Source organism: Conger conger, chromosome 8 (genome assembly GCF_963514075.1).
Source record: "Conger conger chromosome 8, fConCon1.1, whole genome shotgun sequence".
Taxonomy (NCBI): domain Eukaryota; kingdom Metazoa; phylum Chordata; class Actinopteri; order Anguilliformes; family Congridae; genus Conger; species Conger conger.
In genome coordinates, this window is record NC_083767.1 from 21,176,612 (window position 1) to 21,199,554 (window position 22,943).

Sequence of the window (22,943 nt, forward strand, 5' to 3'; positions counted from 1 at the left end):
GCACACAAACATGAGTAGAAAAAAACACATCTGACTTGAAATTTGCTGCAAATGAAAATATAACCATCTATTCTAAATAGATTTTTGCAGTGGCGAATAATAGTGCAATGGAATTCTGTCTTTATATTTCACGGAGCTGGCCTCACAAGCTTGTTAAGCTTCTAACCCAGTTTTGTGGGTTTTTTCAGAAGGGTACTCTGGGTGCTCAGCAGATCTTCCTTTCTCACACCTTCAAGGAGGTCCTTTTATAGAGGCTTGAGCGACTTTGAAACACAGCTTCAGAGCATGTTCCCATTCCTCCCTGGAGACCTAGGGTGCATCCCATTATTTTTCACTCCGCCTTCCTTTACTCCACTCCCCCACAACCACTCCTCAACTCCAGTGAAAGAATGTAGAGCGAAGGAGTTCACCGTCATCAAAGTCCTGTGTTGACAAAATAGCCCTGTCATAATAATTTTTTTTTGCGGAGCCCACACATATTCCCATAGCCAATTACAGATCTTACACATTGTCAGCCCATTTCACGCTACAGAATAACGTGTACATTTTAAGTTGCATAGTAGGATACAGTAGCCTGTAAAAACACGAAACTGACATTGCGGTTCACCTCAAGACACTAATTAATATGTAGCCAGCAACAATAGATCAAAGTAAAAATCCATACAAGAATAACTATTTACTGTAATCCCAGAAGACCAATGCATCCGATGTGAAGACATTGTACTGTAACTGTAACAGTTTATGTTCTTGGCTTTTGTAAGTTGCATATCACATAGGCTAATTTGGAAACATTTCTACTGAAATGTAGCCTCGCCAATATGGCAGTTCATGTGTGAGTTTGTGGTCAGTGAAATAACGGCAGCTGTGGTGCTTATTTAGTCATGCTGGTTTTTGTAAACAGATATATAAAGCCATATTTGTTTGTAGAATATGAGGCACAAAAACAAACTGAAATTTCCCAATCGAGGTAGGATGATATTACATTATATTACATTAATATAATTTGGCAGACGCTCTTATCCAGAGCGACGTACAGTTGATTAGACTAAGCAGGAGACAATCCCCTCCTGGAGCAATGCAGGGTTAAGGGCCTTGCTCAAGGGCCCAACAGCTGTGCGGATCTTATTGTGGCTACACCGGGGATTGAACCACCGACCTTGCGTGTCCCAGTCCTGTACCTTAAACACTATACTACGTGTGATAATAACACTTTCAGATCTGGACAGTGCCAGATTTTTGTGGATTTGGTTTTCATAGGATGTGGGTGTGAGCTTCATGAAGTCACCCAGAAACGTGAAACATATATCGTTGTACACTATGGCAGGAGAGAGGAACAATTTGAAAATGGAGCAGTGGAGGGAGTCCACAAAGATCGGTTTCCAGAGCATGGAGTGGAGGATGGTGGTAGTGGCGTTAAGGAGTATGCACTTTCCAGCTAATGGGACACACCCCTAGATTTGATCTCCCTCCATTTATCTCCCTCCCCCTTTCCTTTCTTCCTCCACACATGAAAGAAGGACGATCCCCACTCCTGCCACGTGCAACACTGACGAAGAGTGAATTGGCTTCAGGTTCCCTCTGTAGTTCTCCTGAGGGATATAATTAAACCTGGGGTTATTGATTGAATACGGCAGCGGCTCCGCTTGAGGGGGGTAATCAGCGGCACCATTTTGCCGTCGGTCACCCTGGTGTGCTGTCCGCCACGTGGCCCTAGTGTGATGTGAAGGTACTTATCTCCCAGTGGAGCAAGGCACATCAAACTCTCGCTGTCGGTTAAAAGCAATAAATTACAGCATGTTTTCCTTCCCGTTCATTTACCATGCCTTGTTGCTCGCAGTTTCTTCTTTTTTGACACTTTCGTAATTTGATTGGCCATCCAGGCGAGAGGAAATGTACAGAAAGACATTATGCGGGAGCATGGGCTGAGAGGGAAGAGACTGAAATGGAACAGACATTTGCATCATACATGGCTATGTTTGAATACATTTCAATTATCACTGAGTGTAACTTCATGAACCTATGATGTGCTTGTTATTGTTGAAAAATCAAATCAACTGCTTTTTTGGTGAAAAACTTTTTTACAAGCTCCAAGAATTATTAATATGTACACAAAGGCTTATAATGGTGTATTTTCATTATTTCTGACTTTATTTCAACATTTTTAATTAAAGCTGATACAGATTAGACAGACAGAGCCTAGGACCGCAATGCAAGCCTGAACCAGCTTTTGTCTTCACAATCACAATTCACAATGTATGTATGAATTAGCGAGTGAATGGAGTCTGTGCCCTGCAATAGAGAGTGTATTCCCGCCTCCTGCCAAATGCATGCTGGGATAAGGTCTGCCTCCCCACAAACCTGACCAGGAATATGCGGATATGATCATGCATTGATGGATAGACTATTGTTCTGCACTGTACTGATCAAATGTGTGTGCACATGCGTGCATGAGTGTGTACATGCGTTTCATCCTTCTACAGTCTTATTTTGTAGTTTTCAAGACAAAAAAGAAGAAAAACTGTTGAGAAAACCGTTGTCTCTCAGCTGTCAGAAATGGAATCTCCTTTACTCAGCCTTTTTAAGCTTGTTGGGAAATCAAACCCGTCCCACTCCACAATGGTGGACATCCAATGCTTCACATCCAACCTTCAAATCACCCTCTCTGCAAAACAAGCAAATTCAGAGACAGCAACCCAAATCCCCAGTGTGTTTCCTTTCTCAGTTCCTGTTCAGAAAAAGCACCTTGGAGGAAGGTGGTAGATTATTTTATTTAATTTATTTAGGTTTTGTGTATCCAACACTTTGAGGAACTGTCTACAGTTTTTTCAGCACAGAAACACACATTTAATATATCGTCCTTCATGTGTCTTATTATTCCTGCCTTTTGGAAGGCTTATCATTTACTGTTCATGTTCCAGTGAGATGCTAAAGACAGGAAATTGCAGGTTGAACTTGGCATAATATGGCCCTAAATTGTGTAGAAAGGCTGCTTTCTTCTTCCTAGACCACTTTAGCGTTCTGGGTTTGTGTGGTGTATTTCAGAAAAAACTCTGTATAACACGATGATGCTGGCATCTTCAGATAACGGCTTGCCAGCCAGTGTTCAAAGGCCCCTGCTTCAGTCCGAAGCAAGGGACCTCTTCTCTCCTGACAATTTCTTTCTTCCATTCTTGGAGACTGTTACCTGCTTGCTTTTTATAGACCTTTTTTCAGGCCTGTGGGACTCCACACTGGCGTAACAAATGCTCCTGGAGTCAATGTGTGTAACCAGTTAGTTTTGCACTTGAATATTCAGAGGGTTGGGGAGGGTGGAGGAGGATAGGAGGGGTAGGGAGAGAGAATGTTCAAATCAGATACAGTATCTTCAGAAGAAAAAGATAGGGCACATGTATAATTTATTCCATTTGTGTGCTTTCTCCATGTATTCGTCCTGGATAATCTCTCTCGTTCTTTCTCGCTCTCACTGTCTTTCTGATAATGTGTTTCACGGCAGAAACTGATACCCTTTGATATATTTTTCATTGCATTTTCAAAGTCAGACTTGTTCCCTTTTTTCCCTCTTCCCAAGTTCCCAGGAGCTGATCTGCCTGCATCTTTTTTGCATTTTCTACATTTATCTCTCTCTCGCTACCTCCTTCTCACTTTATTTTTCTCTCATTCAACAAGTATGACTACCTTCTTTTTAAAGTTACTCTCATGAATTGGAATCTCTTATGCCTTGTGATGTCAGATGGAAGAGTTCTTATTTTAAAACTGTTGGTTTTGGCAACCAAATTATTTAAATGTTGCTTCGGTCACTTGAAGCTTTCCTGATTTATCTTGGACTTGATTACACAGAGGCTATAAACTGGCTTCAGTGACCTGTTTAAAAAAAAATCCAGTTCATCTGGTAGCGGATAGTACCCATCCTTCCTACAAATGCCTATGAACATATGTTATAAATCTAAAAGAAACATTGAAGCTGTCTAAGTAATGGCTTAGGCTTCTGTCTAGTTAATAAAATAGGTAGGCATAAATTAGGCATGATGGTTAATGTTTCATGAGTGCAGCATGTCCTGAGATATATGGCACTTGTCCCAGATTTTAAAGCATGGTGTATTATCATAATATGAGCCACGTGAGAGTGGATGCTAAAATACCCAGTAGTATTTGGACTACTCCCTGTAGCTACAGGAATGATGAAAGCCTTCTGTACATGTCTTTATTGTACACAGTCTTATCCTTTGGTTTCCCAAGCTCCTGCTGCTGAAAGATAAAGTGCAGATCTACCACCACAGAATCTGCACGTCTGTAAAATTCTGATTTGGAACAATGGTGTGTGTGTGCCTGTGTATGTGTGTGCGTTTGCCTGTGCGCATGCGTGTGCATGTGTGTATGTCTATGGGTGTGCCTGTTTGTCTGTATGTGTGAGTGTGTGTGTGTCTGTCACCCCCAGGCATGACAGGATCTGTTCAGCTGACTCTCATGTAGTCCTAGTTGTGTGAAATCCCATTTTTCATTGCGGCAAGATGTTATGTCTGGCAGAGGGTGTGCAGTCAATTTGTTTGGTGACTGGCTGCTAAAAAAACATATGTCGGGCAAAGAGGACACATTTTTGTGACAGTTGTACAATTTTGGTCCTGGACTCTACTGAGACCTCATGGGTTGGGCAGAGAACTGCTCGCTTGACTATGTACCCTGGATTCACTTGTACGCACTTAGCTACCTTAGGGTATATGCATTACATTACATTACATTATTGGCATTTGGCAGACGCTCTTATCCAGAGCGACGTACAACAAAGTGCATACCCATAACCAGGGCTAAGTGCGCTGAAAGACCCTAGAGGGAAGTACAATTTCAATTGCTACCCGTACAACAAAGATAAGGACCAGGGCCTATATATATATATATATATATATATTATTTTTTTAAACAACAAAGCAAAAGTGACCAAACTTAACTATCCAAATACTGCTTACCTAGCCAACTAAAAATACCGAAACACTACGTAAATCACAAAGACAACAATTAAGGATCACAGGGAGGTAGGGAGGGATGGGGAGAGGTGCTGCTTGAAGATTCAATAATAGAAGATGTCTTGCCTTGTGTCTTGCCTTTATCACTCAGTCAATCAACTCGATGTTCATCAGTGTCTGGCTTATGCTCAGCCTAATGGTCAACCTAATTACTTACTAGGACTTAAAATTCCACATACTGTTAAAACAGTAGCTGTATATGGGACTTTGTGAGTGCAAGTGAGCCTTTATCAAAATATTTACTGTCACCAATGCTGAAATGACATTAATAAAATATAGCCTATTCAAAGAAATAGGTAAAAAGTGGAATACCATTATACATGTTTATTCAGTATTAGGGATAAAACAATTAACTAACATTGTATGTAATAATAAATAATCTGGCTATAGGCACTGGTACTGAAATGTTCAGCAATGCAGCACATTTGTTTGCCTCAAGAACCCCAATTTGTTTGTTAGATAAGCACACGTTATGCTATGGCTTGGTCACCATACTAATAAAGAAGTAACATCTTTGTTTTACATAGTATGGTTTGTTAGCCGTTTTTTGTATTGCATGGAAGCAACACAATATAATGAACTTGGACCAGCTTACACTGTATGAAATGAAAATGAAATGATCATCATTTTCTATGCATTTGTGTTCTCCAGCATCGTCTCAAGGATTAGCTAAGTATCGCTTGTTTGTGCTGATTTAGTAGTCTAAAGTGACTGTTTAGTAGTCACTGTAGTGTGATTCTGCTGTTTGTTTGTTTGCTTGTTTGTTAGTGCAACTAGTGTTTATTAAGACTGCAGTAAAACCGGGTCATGTGTTTATTTTTCTCAGGTGAGGTAGGCTATAGAGGTAGGCTATTGTCTGCAATTGGCTGGCAGGCCACAACAATTGTTGCAGGAGGGCCTTAAGTGGACCAAAGTGGACTAAAACTACTCTTGACCCATGATATTCTGCTCTCATCGCTGACTGGGATGGGTGTCACAGGATCTGCACTCGCATGTTTTTCTTCCTACCTCTCTGGTCATTCCTAACAGGTGACTTGGAGGGCCTCAGTCTCTGACCCACACCTCCTACACACTGGAGTCCTGCAGGGCTCAGTTCCTGGTCCTCTCCTTTTCTCTCTATACACCATGTCCCTTGGTTCTGTTATCTCTTCCGACGGCTTTTCTTACCATTCTTATGCCGATGATACTCAACTCTTTCTTTCCTTCCGTCCCAATACCGCGGTCACCACACAGATCTCTACCTGCTTGGCTGATATCTCTGCGTGGATGATTTCCCACCACCTGAAGCTTAACCTTGGCAAGACTGAGCTTCTCTACATCCCTGCTAAGTCCTCTCCGACAATCGATCTCTTACTGATTGTCGAGGACTTTGTAGTATCCTCTTCCCATATGGCCAAGAATCTAGGGGTGACTCTCCCTCCTGGCCCCTCCAGCTGGTCCAGAATGCTGTAGCCTGCCTGATCACCAGTCAGCCCAGGTCGGCTCATGTCACTCCACTCCTAGTGAACTTCAAGGCGCTAGTGTTAGCATTCCAGGCTGCTAAGGGGACTGCCCCACTTTACATGCAATCTTTAATTGCTCCCTACACCTCAGAAAGACCACTCCGGTCTGCCAGCTCTGGTCGCCTTGTGGTTCCCTCACTATGAGCACCAGGTGGTCGAGCTGCATGTCCACGCCTGTTTTCCGTTTTGGTTCCTCAGTGGTGGAATGACTTGCCTACCACTGTCAGGACAGTAGAATCCCTCCCCATATTTCGACGCAGACTATACTTAGTCCTCCCTCTTGACTTCCTCCCCCCCTTCCGATATCCCTCTTGTCTAACGAAAAAAAAAAGATGACTATTGTATTTTTGTTTAGAGCAGCTCTTCCTGGATGTTTTACTAGCTTTTAACCTGTGGAAGAACCTGTGAACTTGTAAGTCGCTTTGTCAGCCAAATGACAAAAAAGTAAATGTTCAAGAAGGGGTACTTTGGAAGATATATAACCTTGACATATATAATCTTGGCCAATTGCATATGGAATTATTGATCAAAATGTCTACTTGCATTACCTATATAGCTACAGTGCAATTTCTATTCGTTTGGCAACTGTACTCTGGCACATTTGATTTGAAATTAAATAATGATTATGAGGTTAATGTGCAGACTCTTACATCCATATCGGGTGATCCATGTAGGAATTACATCCATTTTTATACACAGTCCCCCTATTTCAGGGACCTAAAAGAAATTGGACAATTGGCTGCTCAGCTGTTTCTGATTAGTCACAATTGCTTCCTTGGTGCAGGTATAAGAAAGCTTCCAGTATCTAGTTTTGACTACAGGCTTTTAATTGCCTTTGGTGTCAGTTATTGGTTGTCTTGAAGTAAAAAGAGCTGTTCCGGGTTTTACGCAGTGTCGTTGTACAGATAACTCACGAATCCTGCTTTGTTTCACAAATAAGAACCATTTTATTTTGGGTATGTCATTTTCAGCCTTGTGTTAAAGGGAGCACTATATAATGGGTTAATTAATAATTAAATTTGACAATATGTAGTGGGAGGCATTAAAATGTGAAGATAACATTAACACAGCCAATGGAGGGAAGATGATCAACATAAAATTTAACAGTAGGTACACAATTTAAAAACAGAACCTTAACATAAACCTGCTTAAATAAACTGCAACTTTTAATGAAAATGCAATAAATATTACCTTAATTTACATTTGCTACATGTCTTTGCACTCGCTATACAGTGGGTTTACAATATGCTACACATTATACAATTGTATTTTTCATCAGTCATGACAAACACATAATTTCTGTTTGCAAACTCTAGAAGAAGTCATGTATTCATGATTTACCTTGCTTAAATATCAATATTTTAAGCAATATTGCTTTCATTGTTATTATTATGTACATCACAAAATTAATTCCAAAATTACTTCCTTGTCCTCAGCTTATTATCTGTTCCTTCAACATCTTGCAAGCATTGCTCTTGTTTATTTGGGTGTTACAACTATCCTGAGACATCAGAGAACAGACTTTTTATTCATACATTTTCATTTTAAAAATGAATGTAAAATTTGTCAATCTGTCATGCACACAGATAATACTCATCAGGAAATTTTGGGAAGGAAGTGTGTGCTATATGTAGCATACTTCACATCTGATGTAATTCTGGATTTACACAATAGCACACTGTTTTCAAATGCCATGTAGTAGTTGACATATTGTAGCTGGTAACCATATTCATGAAAATTGTCTGTTTTGGGAATTAAAGATTCCAAAGTGCATTTCATCATGCGGTGCAGCTGCTTCTAATCATAGTCCTGAATTAGTCCCGTCTTGCATTCCATTGATTTAGAAAAAGTTAATAAATAAAACTGCATTGCACACAGTCAAGATTATGTTTCACATTTTCATTTGCGATTTATGCATTCTCTGAACATTTACAGCATTATTGACCCAGATAAAATAATTTTTCAACATGTCTCTTGGACCATTCATATGTAATTATATTTTATGGCTGTCTGCTGTTCTTTAGTGTTTACCATCCATTCAACTTTTATGGAATGTTTTACTGATAGAATAAATTCCCATCTAGGCTATTTAAAACGTTTTTGCCCTTATAGTTCACGTTGAAGATTTCATATGTGACGTGTGGTTCAGATATTAGGGTTACCCAAAATGCTAGTGATTAAACCTGTTGTCCATTGTGGATAAACAAATTCACAAAGCCTCAGGACCTGCATCTGTCACCAGAAAGGGTAACCAAGATGGCCTGTAATACGTTCCTCTCTCAACAGGAGTACACGATAGATGTTTTCTTCCGTCAGAGCTGGAAAGATGAGCGATTAAAGTTCAATGGACCAATGAACATCCTACGTCTGAACAACCTGATGGCCAGCAAGATATGGACACCAGACACCTTCTTCCACAATGGGAAGAAGTCAGTGGCTCACAACATGACTATGCCAAACAAGCTGCTGAGGATTCAGGAGGATGGGACTTTGCTCTACACTATGAGGTAAAACCTGAGATACTACTAACAGGGGTTGAAATAGGGCTTGGCTTCACAGAGTCAAACTCCTCTTGGTCATGGTTATTATACGTTCTTTGTAGAATAGTCTGTGATCATGATAATTTAAGACTGTGTATCTGTTCTACAGAATACATGTTATATTATATAAACTATCAAATGAAATAACTTGTGGCAGGCTAATTAATTTGGTGTTGGTATTATTTTCTAATAGGCAAAGACTGCTGCCAGGAAATATGTTTGCTGTTTCCCAATGTGAAGTGTCTTCAGCATGCGTTGACAGCTATTCTAATGCATAAAATATTGAGCACCATTTAGCAGCCTGGTTTAAAAAATAATCAGGAGGAAAAGGTGGCAAAGCTATCTAAACTGGATGGCTTTAAAAAAAATAATCGCTCACCCATGGACACCCCCCATTCCCAGTAGCAGCTGCCCATCGCAATCGCTGCACCCAGCGGTGGTAAAACCTTGCAGGTAGGATAGCAAGCTAGATATAGCCTACTGTACTTTTGGCTGAAAATGAAAGTTTTCTAGCAACTAGGACATATCCCTACTATATTCAACCCTGAGCTGTATTGGGATTAACCTCGTCCGTCAAAACGTCTCTCAACCACCCCCTCTTTCTAGACATAGATCTAGATTCCAATTTTGCTCATTGGGTTGTTGCCGAAAATGAAAAAAATGTTGCAATGTTAATGTTAGCTAAGTAACTTCATTCTTACATTGCTCAGTCTTGCAATGATGAACATTAGTCAAGTCCGTAATTTAACATTTAACATTAAAGTCTGTGAATGTAGTTCACTGACACTGCATTCAAATTAGCCAAGGAAGGAAGTTGCGTGGTTATGTCAATAAGTTATGTCAATAATAAGAATAAACCTCCCTGCAATAAATAGAAATATACTGTAATATACTTTTTAGATAATAATTATAAAGACAAGTTGAAAGATAAAACTAAAGCTAGAAAATTAACTGATTTTCATCCATTAATGAATCTTTTATTGTAAAAAATGCATTCAGTGAATTAGGCATAAGAACAGTGAACAGTGAATTTAACAGTGAACAGTGAATTTATTGTGTTGTGCTTTTCCTCTGATACTGACACAAGTAGCCTATATGCCTAAGCTTTAGTTATGTAAACATCCCAACTATAGTTAGTTGATTGGTTGACTTGTAGATTTGATATGACCATCTACGTTAGTCCATGGTTCTGACTTGATTTATACTGCTAAAGTATCGCAAATGATGTGCCTGTCCCAATCATCACAGTACCCCATGATCCAAATTAAATCCTATGCATAGTCTGTAAAATATCTGTCTAATGCTGCAGTGTGTGCGTGCGTGTGCGCGTGCCTACGTAGGTTATATGTGTTGGCATGCACATGCCTGCAGATGAGGAAGGGCCCACAAAAAAATTCACCGGGACCCATCCAAACTAGCTGCTGCCACTGAGTATGGCCCAACTGGTTGACAATTGAAAAAGTTACATCACACCATATTCAGCAGTCAAGGTCATAGAGGTTGCTATAGCACAGATGAGAATGAGGACGAAGGTGCACCCGTGACAGCCAGGATTGAGGTAGTTGGTGATTGTAGAATTGTCGACAGATACCATTTAACATACAGTACTGTGCAAACGTTTTAGGCAGGTGTGGAAAAAATGCTGTAAAAAAAATGCTGTAAAATAAGAATGCTTTCAAAAATAGAAATGTTAATAGTTTATTTTCATCAATTACCAAAACGCATGAATAGAAGAAAAATCTAAATCAAATCAATATTTGGTGTAACCACCCTTTGCCTTCAAAATAACATCAGTTCTTCTAGGTATATTTGCACACAGTTTTTGAAGGAACTCGGCAGGTAGGTTGTTCCAAACATCTTGGACAACTAGCCACAGTTCTTCTGTGGATTTAGGCAGCCTCAAATGCTTCTGTCTCTTCATGTAATCCCAGATAGACTCGATGATGTTGAGATCAGGGCTCTGTGGGGGCCATACAATCACTTCCAGAACTCCTTGTTCTTCTTTACGCTGAATGACATAATGACATTGGCTGTATGTTTGGGGTCATTGTCCTGCTGCAGCAATTTGGGGCCAATCAGATGCCTCCCTGATGGTATTGTATGAGGGCTAAGTATCTGCCTGTACTTCTCAGCATTGTACCATTAATTCTGGCCAAATCCTCAACTCCATTTGCAGAAATTCTGCCCCAAACTTGCAAGGAACCTCCACCATGATTCACTGTTGCCTGCTGACACTCATTCTTCTCCCGCTCTCCAGCCCTTCGGCAAACAAACTGCCTTCTGCTACAGCCAAATATTTCACAGTTTGACTCATCAGTCCAGAGAGCCTGCTGCCATTTTTATTCACCCCAGTTCCTGTGTTTTAATGCATAGTCGCTTGGCCTTGTTTCCATGTCCGAGGTATGGCTTTTTGGCCGAATTTCTTCGATGAAGACCACTTCTGACCAGACTTCTCCGCACAGTACATGGGTGTACTTGGGTCCCACTGGTTTCCAATTCTGAGCTGATGGCACTGCTGGACATCTTCCAATTGTGAAGGGAAGTATGCATGATGTGTCTTTCATCTGCTGCAAGTTTAATTGGCCAACCACTGCGTTTACGGTCCTCAACGTTGCTCGTTTCTTTGTGCACCTTCAACAGAGCTGTCTGCCTTGAAATTTCTGCCTGGGAGAGACCTTGCTGATGCAGTGTTACTACCATCTGTCTTGTTGCTGTGCTCAGTCTTGCCATGGTGAATGACTTCTGACATTAAACTGTCTTCGGCAACCTCACCTTTTTGGCAGTTTCACACACCTGACGATATGCCTACAAAATCCTAGAAGATTGATGCTGGCAGGCAAAGGGTGGCCCACCAAATATTGATTTGATTTATATTTCTTCTGTTCACTCACTTTGCATTTTGTTCATTGATACTCATAAACTATTAACATTTCTATTTTTGCATGGATGGTGCAGTGGGTAGCACTGTTGCCTCACAGCTAGGAGGTCCTGGGTTCGAATCCCGGTCGTCCGGGGCCTCTCTGTGTGGAGTTTTCATGTTCTCCCCGTGTTTGCGTGGGTTTCCTCCGGGTACTCCGGTTTCCTCCCACAGTCCAAAGACATGCAGGTTAGGTTGATTGGAGAGAGTGTTTGAGTGAATGGTGTGTGTGCCCTGTGATTGACTGGCGACCTGTCCTGGGCGTACTCCTGCCTTTCGCCCAGTGTATGCTGGGATAGGCTCCAGGCTCCCTGCGACCCTGTTCAGGATAAGCGGGTTTAGATAATGGATGGATTTCTATTTTTGAAAGCATTCTTACTTTACAGAATTTTTTCACACCTGCCTAAGACTTTTGCACAGTACTGTATGTGTGGGACCAAACACACATATTTTCACTATTCAATCCAGTGTGAATATAAATAATCTAAATTATTAATAGACATATAGATGGCTAGGCAGTTAGTCAGACGTATTATTTCTACCGACTTTCACAGGTGTTCAGACCTGACATCCAGTGCACTGGAATGAAATAAAATAAATAAAGGCTTGAGCCTTTTTGCTTGTTTTTGCTTGAGCCTCATGTAACATGAGTAAGAAAGAATTATTTAAAACCAAATCAATTGAGCACTGAATGTAACTAATAGATATCACCATGAGACTTCCCCAGTTGATTACTTATATAAAGAATTATTTTTGTATTGCAAGTTTTCTGAAATGTTATGTTTAAATATGCAAATGAGGCAATATCTAATTAATTATGCTACATTTGCATATAGTTAAAAACCAAAGATCTACATACTGGATAAAGCCAGACTTAAAATATTTATTTCATTTTGACAACAAATTAGAGACAAAAGATTTAACAGAACAGACTTTGGATACATACTTTTTTCATTTTATAAATCTGAAAATACTACGTACAGGTACAAAAAATGTGTTTTGGCCATGTTCTTAAGAACAAAATGAATAAAAAATCAGACAATTAGCAACATATAAACAAATCCTTATGTAATAATTTTCAAAATAGTCCTAATAATGAATATGTAATGTTTAGGTCATGTAAGTGCTTTACAAGTTGAGATTTTTGGTTCAGAGTATTGAAAACAACTCATTTTGAGAAAATGGCCGTTAATAAATTTTGTGAATTCTTATAGTAATCACTGTTTATAGCAACAATAACCCATACATTCCCCAATGCCATATTACACTGCTGAACATATCTATACTGTATACATGTTTGAGCACACACTCATTTAAACGTGATACATGCATTATAAGCCACTGGTGTGTGGCTGATCTGTCATATTGATCCACTGGCGCTTTCCCCCGTGGATAAAATCTCCCATGTTTTGTGCTCTGAGGCACTGACAGCTGGTGACTCTCTGGCATGATCGTAAACTGTAGGATCACTGTCACGCTTATTTTTCCCATTAGATCTTCTCCTTCTGGCAGTAGCTAATTGGTCACATCTCTTGAGAGTAGCTTTTACACAGAATTTTTGGCGTTTTGACCATTTTATTTCTAGGTTTCGAACTACCCGCGGCATGCTAACGAGAAAGTGCTGAACACATCACGTGATGCGCTTTAGTGAATCACATCATCAGAAAACTTCATTAGACAATGAGATTTCGTTCTTGGCATAAAACCCCCTTTGTACTTTCACGATTGGTTGCTGATACAAAGGAAATGACCATATTTGGATCCGATAACATTGTGCAGAAGAAAGAGAGCTTTCCAAGGATACCAGTGACAACATGATGCAGACAACGGTTGCGGTACTGTATGTTGCTTAAGTATGCTAACTTTTGTATAGCAAATTTCAAAAAGCTTTGTGTGCAAGCTTCTGCTGCCCCAAAGGATTGAGGAGCTGGCACAGACAGATTGCAGGCGCCCAATCCTCAAGAGGGGCGATATTGCGGAGATGGTGGTACTCTGTTGATTGAAGCCCTTCGTCCCTGAGCAATGCCATCTTTCAATATACAGCAACCCACAGGAGCCCCTGACATGGTCTAGAGTCTATCCAGGCTGTAGGCTGCATCATCACATAAATTCAGTTGGCAACAGGAGGCACAGTGGCAAATATGTTAGGAAATTTTGCCATCAGGAAATCAATGAAGTGGAAATTTATACAATAGGACTTAAATCTAGTAATATATTAAAATCATTGCAAATTTCAAAAAGCTGTTCTGTTGCTTAATGCACAGATTAAAAAACCCTGATTTGCACCTTTATGTATTACCAAGAATCCCATAGGTAGCAACAGTTAATGAATGGCTCTCACCCACAAAATGGCATTGTTAACATTGCTTCTGCAATTGAATGTTCAAACAGTTCAGTTATGGTCAGCTAGTTAATATTGATCTACTTACTGTTCATGGTCATGGATCATAATTTAGTTGATGTGGTTCCTTACTGGGGAATTCAATAAGATAAAATATGTCCGATAATAGCTGAGGCAAACTCTGTGAGTTTGATCATTTGTACACTCTGTGACTGTATAAGGACAGCACTCAAGTCCTATTCAGTTTATTTTGCGCTTTACCAAATTGATCTATGGGTGTTTTAGCTGAGTACTCAACCCAGGAGACTACATTTAAACTATTGCTTCCAGAGAAAAAATGCATATATCTTGCTAAACATACTGCAGTGAAACATTAACGTGTCTGCCCTGGCACACATTAGCTTGCATCATTACGCTTCCTCTTTTTGACAAATTAAACAGCTGTTGTGAAAAGAAGAGAGATTGTGCAAGGTTGTGGAAACTTGTTTTGTCTGCTTCTTGTGAATAATTCTGCCCAGTGCTCCACAGACCACTTGATCATTGTTAGCAGACCACTGTTAACCAGGGCAGGACACTGAATCTAGGAACCCAGTATTGCACTTTGTGTATCTTCCTTTTGTTTACCAATTCCCATCAATTTTTTTTTGTCATGCCCCTCAATAATGATATGATTTACTGCACATGTTGGCCCAGAACCCTTTGCGTCAGTTCACTGATGAGATCGTTATAATGACAAGCGAGTGCCCGCTGACTGATAGAAGCGTCATGCAAGATGAAGTGGTTTAGGAGAAGAAAAAGGGCTTTGTAAATACTGCTGCTGTCGTGTTTGAAGAGTCTACCTGCTCTGCTTGTTCGTCATCTCAGATCATGCTCTCACAGAGCGCAGCTTATGACAGATGTGTGTCATATATAGGGTCCAGAGAAATACTGCAATTGGGTTGCTATTTTGAATGTTTCTGGTCTCCACCACCAAAGGGTCGAAAGAAGATTCTTATTTCAAGATTAACATTTCTGTTAATTGCAGCTACTGTACCATATCATCTCAATTAATCACAAGATTTGTACTTTACCAGGCGTGTGAGAAGAATGACGGCACAATATTTACGCCTGCTGACTCTCACAAATCAGCTATGAAAATATAAGTTTATCAAATTGGTCCCCTGTCAGTCAAAGCCCTTGGGACCACCCCACCCCATTACAGTATCCCTGACTATGAGCAATGCGCTGATGTCAAAATATTGTGGTGCATAAACAAAACAAGCTAATCAAAGCAGGAGCAAATGAAAACTAGGGCAGCTGTGAATGTCATATATTTACTTAAAGAGAAATGGACATCGCTCAAAATTCTGAAGTTAAATGTAATCCTTGTCAGTTGGTTTACGGTCGCTTTTTCTTCACTTTGACATGTGAAAACCTGCACAAAAGCAAATATAGGCTTACTTCTCTCATCAGCTTTGGAATTAGTAGCAACTGACAAGTACAGTTTGGCTGCCTGCATTAATTTGCCTGCATTAATCCGTGTTCTAGAACTGACATAAAGGCATTTGTACGTTTTCTTCAATGTGCTTTTTCATTTTGAAGTTAAGTCTGATCATATTGGATAGAATCAACTAGAAGTTTTACTGCATTACAGTCAAAAACCCTGACAGCCTTCAGAAATTTGTGAAAGAGTTATCTTTTCTTTATCAATTGTTCAGGCTGGTGCATTATTTAATGTTTAATACAGTTGGAGGTTATTGTTGTGCTGCCAGTAGTCTATTCATTAGCTGCTCAATTTGATGTTTTCTGAACTCTGATATTCCGGCAATTGCAATGTTGCACAAGAGGTGAATAGCTACCTGTGTAAAATTAATGAAATACTCCTTTTTCTGATGTACCATTTTCTCCACACCTTTCCATAACATTGTCAGTTTATTGTTTTGAACAGATGAACACCAATAAATAGTCCAAATTGCACAATTAGTTATGTGCTGCCAAATTCCTTCTGAAATCGAAGTGCATTCAGCTACAAATTTAGAATAATGGCTGAAATTCAGGGTGACCTGAATGTCACATGCTCCATTATTTATCTTGAGCGTGGGCATATACACTCAGTGAGCACTTTATTAGGTATTTATTAGACATATTTTGCTGCTGCTGTATCGACTATCGACTTGGAGGTTTGATGCATTGTGTGTTCAGATATGCTCTTCTGTATACTGTTGTAATGCATGGTTATTTGCGTTACTCCCACCTTCCTGTAAATTTCGAACAGCCAGGCTTTTCTCCTCTGACCACTCTCATTAACAACGTGTTTCTTCCTGCTGCTCACTGGATGTTTTTTTGTTTTTCACACCATTCTCTGCAGACTCTAGAGACTGTTGTGTGTGAAAATCCCAGGATATCCTGTCTGAGATACTGTATGATCTCTCTATGTTGAATGTGCAAAATGAATCACTATTGGCTCTGTACTACTATGGAACCCTTGTTTTGGGGTATAGCGCTGCTTATAGGTTTTCATTCCAGGCACGTACTTTGCTTGATTGAACCAACTGCGGACTTAATTGAACCAATTCAGCTTCCCTCCCAGTTTCTCGCTGTTTTACCTGCTACATTGCAGCACTCTAGTTTTGTTGCTGGCACTTTACAGCTGAGGCAGTTTCTTCCCTTGATTGTCCACCATCTTTCAGCCTTAGAATTGCCCTCAGAAATGTCTCACATGGCAGGCACACAACCACACTTTTAACAATGGTAAAAAAATTTGAAATTACAACATGAACAAAATAATAGGCTGGATGTACAATAGAAGTTTAATATGGAATATATAATATGGAAGTATAATAATGTATTTTATATTCCCAGTGATAACAATGACAGTAATCATAAGTTAAATTAAGGTTATGACTAAGTAGCAGGCTACAATGAATACAATGGAACCTGCTTATTCTTATTGCCCATCAACATCTTTCTTACTGTTGATTGCCTCTTCATGATTTATGCTGTCTAGGGATAAAAGCTGTAAAATGCATTCATCTGGCATAGATTTTTGTTAAACTTTCAAAAATAGGAATGTTAATAGTTTATTTTTTATCAATGAACAAAATACATGAACAGAAGAATTGAATGAAAAATCTAAATCAAATCAATATTTGGTGTGACCACCCTTTGCCTTCAAAACAGCATCAATTCTTCTACGTATACTTGCACGCAGTTTTTGAAGGAACTCGGCAGGTAGGTTGTTCCAAACAACTTGGAGAACTGGCCACAGTTCTTCTGTGGATTTAGGCAGCCTCAAATGCTTCAATCTCTTCATGTAATCCCAGACAGACTTGATGATGTTGAGATCAGTATCTGCCTGTGCTTCTCAGCATTGAGGAGACCATTCATTCTGACCAAATCCCCTACTCCATTTGCAGAAATTCAGCCCCAAACTCGCAAGGAACCTCCACCATATGCTTCACTGGTGCTTGCAGACACTCATTCTTGTACCACTCTCCAGCCCTTCAGCAAACAAACTGCCTTCTGCTACAGCCAGCTAAACAGTCCAACCTGCTGCCATTTCTCTGCACCCCAGTTCCTGTGTTTTTGTGCATAGTTGAGTCGCTTGGCCTTGTTCCCACGTCGGAGGTATGGCTTTTTGGCCGCAATTCTTCCATGAAGACCACTTCTGACCAGACACACAGCAGACTGGTGTACCTGGGTCCCACTGGTTTCTGGTAATTCAGAGCTGATGGCACTGCTGGACATCTTCCGATTGCGAAGGGAAGTAAGCATGATGTGTCTTTCAAGTTTCCTTGGCCGATCACGGTGTCTACGGTCCTCAACGTTGCTTGTTTCTTTGTGCTTCTTCAACAGAGCTTGGACAGCACATCTGGAAATCCCCGTCTGCCTTGAAATTTCTGCCTGTGAGAGAAATTTCTGCCTATACTTACTGATAAAGTATAACTACCTTGTGTCTTGTTGCTGTGCTCAGTCTTGCCATGGTCCATGACTCCCGACATTAAACTGTCTTCAGCAACCTCACCTTGGAAACAGTTTGGCTGTTCCAGTTTTAACCCTCCTACACAGCTGTTTCTGTTTCAGTTAATGATTGTGTTTCAATCTACATATTAAATTGATGATCATTAGCTTCTGTTTGGTATAATTAGTTAATCACACACCTGACTAAAATCTCTGAATTTGTGCAAGTGTACCTAGAAGAATTGATGCTGGTTTGAATGCTGGTTTGAGGGTGGTCACACCAAATATTGATTTGATTTAGATTTTTCTTCTGTTCACTCGCTTTGCATTTTGTTAATTGATGAAAATAAACAATTAACAGTTCTATTTTTGAATGCATTCTTACTTTACAGCATTTTTTCCACACCTGCCTAAAACTTTTGCACAGTACTGTACCTGTAGATGTTTTGCAGCACTGGTGGAGTTTATCATTCATCATGTCCATTTTCCAAGATGGGATTGCAGTTGCTATGCAACATATGACAATTAGTGCTCACTATGTTTTTGCATTTTATGGATACTGACAGAGTGAGTAGGTTATTATTTAGCTCTGAAACACAGGTTTATTTAGAGGAGAAACTATTGTTGCAAGAAGGGCTTACATGTATTTTACCTCCATTGAATTTCTTCAGAAAGTGCCAACTAATATTTTATGGTGTGCACAGTGCATGAAGGTACAGTATGTGGTACACAAATAACCATGAGCAGCATTAGCTGAGTAATTTTAACATTTCTGTTTTTTTTTGTGACTGTCAATGCTTGTGTGTGTGTGTGTGTGTGTGTGTGTGTGTGCACTGTGTGTCTGCGGTTGCTTGCATGCATGTGCGCATGTGTGTGCTTGTCCTTAGGTTGACAGTCCAGGCAGAGTGTCCCATGCATCTGGAGGACTTCCCTATGGACTCTCACTCCTGCCCCCTGAAGTTTGGCAGCTGTAAGTACCACAGCACACAGTGATAGCACAGCACACATGCTGATCAAAACTGAGGCTCCGCACTTTTACACTTTTTACCAAAATCAAGGTTCCAGAATTATTGGCACCCCTGGTTTAGTACTTGGTGCAACCAACCCTGCCAAGGATAATAACATGGAGCATTTTCCTGTAATGCTTCCATTCCTCTATGCAGATCCTTGCAAGAGCCTTCACATTATTGTGTTTGTGCATAACAACTGCCCTCTTCAGTTCAGCCCACAGGGTTTCATTTGGATTGAGATCTGGTGCCTGAGATAGTAATTGCAGCAGTGGTGGCTGGTGGCCATTTACCTGGGTGGGGTACCATACACACGCACACACAAGCAGACACACACTAGTACTCACCTCCAACTTCTATACTTACAAAGGAAAGACAAAGCAATGGCAATATTAAAATAAATGTCTTTTTTTAACAACAATCTTAACCTTTGAGGCTTATTACACTATATAGGGTTAATAGAACAATACAAAACAAGAAAATAGTAAACATGTTGTCCCAATTAGCCTACTTCACGGCTGATGTTGGTCTTGGGAGTATTCATTTTTTTCTTCGACAAAGTAAAAAGATCAATTCATTAAAATTAATGGGGGAGAGGCAGGGGCGTCACCAAGGTTTGAATACATTTGGGGCTCAGCCAAAGTAATTTGGGGCATTCCATGCATTTTACTATTACCGGTTAAATTGCTGTTTATCAGTGTGTATGTATAAACATAATAAACAATGAGCCTGTAGACGGTAGATTGGATTTAATGACTTATTTATATACCAATTTAAGCAGTAGGTCTTTTGTTCATCTCACTTTTCTCCAAATTATGTTACCAACTCAAAAAGATAGGAAATTCACAGAAGCACCAAGAACATTATCTTGACTTATGCACTGACAAGGCTTCCAAGACACAATGCATTACTACCTGCTATGGGTATACTGTAACTATGGTGGTCTACTTCAGATAACATGTACCACTGGGCAGGCTGCTGAGGATTCAATCAAATATTCCAAATATTTGATATGCAAGTAGATTATTTTCAGAGGAACAATTAGGTAAGTATTTTGTTGCTAAAATGTACCAATTATGTGTCTTGTTATTTTCTAGTCATTAATGCTCTGAAGAAAAAATATATAAGTCACATTTTAGGTATGACGATGAAAATAATGGTCATAGAGGAATATTAACATCAATTTTTTTCAGTCAGTATATATCTCAATATCTTCATTTGAAATATACAAATGTATTTGTAAATGTTAAACTGTTCAATTTTGTCTCGTCTTGAATAGCACATATGTAGGCTTTATTGATAAAGTGAAGTCGTTTCTCTATCATTACGGGTACTCATTAAATAAAGTAAATTCATATTTCACCCCAAAATGAAAATGTCTTATTTTGACAATTGCCTAATGGCTAAATTAATCCATATTGCCTAGTAGATTCTGTACTGGTCTAAATATCAAAATCAACAAGCTAATTTCAGCCCAAACGCTTTCCTATCTTTACCATTCATTTGTGATTAAGCAAAGTAATGTACGAATGGAAAATCCTTTTGAATGTCAATTCATTTTGCCATTAGACTATTTTTGAGATAGGAAATCAGCTGATAATTGTTTGGTGAACTATTGCTTAAAGGCTCCATCTTCAAAATATACATGTAGGTGCAGGTCTGGGTGAATTTATTTAATAACTGATTTAGAATTGATGTGTAATGTCTATGTGAGCTCACACAAAATATTAATGTGGGTTGCACTGCTAAATAATATCCTTGTATAATAATCTTAATGATGATAGACTCAATTCTGATTATTTTTATTTATTCTTTATTTACACAGAGAGGACTGATTGAGATGTGCGTCTCATTTCCATTTCCAAGAGGTCCCTGTTAACAAAAATGTAAGCAGTACAATACAACAGGAAATACTTTTAAAATAGAACTATACATTTTAAAATAGAAACTAATACAATTTAAAAGTAAAATCAATCTAATTAAAGAGAAATTATGTTCTCTGTTGTGATCTGAACATCGATTTTCATGGCTGTTACCATTAGTTAATTCATACACTATGTACTTATGTAATTTGGCAGTGATGACCTCTTTTAGTTTCTTTTACAGAGCATTAATCACTAGAAAGTAACAAGACACATAATTGGTACATTTTAAGTACATATAGCAACAAAATACTTACCTAATTGAGTCCTGTGTTCCTCAGAAAATAATCTATTTAGTTCATTAAAAACGAGAATATTTCATTGAATCCTCAGCAGTCTGCCCAGTGGTACATTGTTTGAAGTAGACCACCATAGTTACAATACCTGTAGCAGGTACTAATGCATTGTGTGTTGAAAGCCTTGTCAGTGCATAGGTCAAGATAACGTTCTCGGTACTTCTGTGAATATCCTGTCTTTTTCAGCTTTTGCCCATCATTATCTCTTCTTTAAAACATAGTTTTTGGGTTGATTTTCCTGTCTCTTTCTGCTTCTGCCTAGCATTATGACATTATCTCTCACTTTAAACATAGTTTTTGTGTTGACTTTTTTTACTGGAAGGTATTGTAATCATATCTATAGATACAGTGGTTGCCCTGACCGATGATATCTTGTGTCTTCAGATAATAAACCATTTAAAAATCTGCGTTTTACAATATTCCACTTGTGTTCTGAATAAACTCTGCTAATTGTATTTAACCTTTTTTTTTTAAAGAGAACCATGAGTAGTTTAAGATAGTTACCTATCAAATACATAATGGCCCTTACACATGAACGTCACAGCAGCAAGTGGTTCAATGAAGTAACCAGCAAGCCTTGAACCCCTTGAACCACATTCTTTTCCACCTTTTCCGGACCGAGTCAAAAATGAAATTGAGTTAAGGTAATTGTCCAGAAGCATTGTGATAGCTGATTTTGCGAAAGTTTTAGCTACCATTTGGCTTCTGCCATTGCAAGTGGATTTTTTTACGTTTGTTTTAAACTAACTAGTTAGCTAGGTCACTAAGCTAGCGCAAAAAGAGAAGAGATGAAAGGGATGCATGCGCTTTACTTTCTTTAACTTGCTATACAGGACCATGTAAATATTATGATACTAATTACAACACCTGCTAGATGCCGAAAGCTGATCGGCTTAGAAAGATTTCAGTTATTTCCACAGGGTCAGTCTTTGTGTGTGCTTGTGTGTGTGGCAGCAATTATTTCCACAGGTTCAGTCGCAGTTGCTGTAGCTTCTCAAATCAATCAAATTTAATACAACAAAGTTAACCTCCAAATATCTGCTTGTTTGGAACGCAAGAGAAATTTTAATCTGCATGTTTTTTTCTGCGTATATAATAATAAGAATACTGCATTAGTGTGACCACTGATATAAAGATGTCTGTAATCAGTAAATATAGTGTGTTACATACACCAATCAGCCACAACATTAAACCCACCTGCTTAAACGAGATTTTTCATGATTAAAAATGCTTTAAACTGTATAAACTCTATAATATTCTTAATAAAAGTTAATATTTTATTATATGATATGTGTACTTATATAAGTAGATAATCGTAAGTGAATTGCATTCAAAAGTGTAATTTTTAAAGGAAAACAGAAATCTTGTAAGCTCTTTGGGCCGGGGGTACATTGTTTTGTTATTTAAATATCTTGGCACGTACTGGTGTTCATAATCACGTCCTAATAGGTGCTTCAGGAC

General features: G+C 39.1%; 1 protein-coding gene across 1 annotated transcript in view; it reads left to right on the plus strand.

Moving 5' to 3' along the window:
* The window catches only part of LOC133135837 (gamma-aminobutyric acid receptor subunit alpha-2-like), a 161,923-nt gene that overhangs the window by 45,726 nt on the left and 93,254 nt on the right, over positions 1–22,943 (plus strand). The window contains exons 5-6 of the mRNA XM_061253131.1: positions 8,807–9,027; positions 19,145–19,227. Of these exons, the coding sequence (XP_061109115.1) occupies positions 8,807–9,027; positions 19,145–19,227 (304 nt within the window). The remainder of the gene's footprint in view (positions 1–8,806; positions 9,028–19,144; positions 19,228–22,943) is intronic.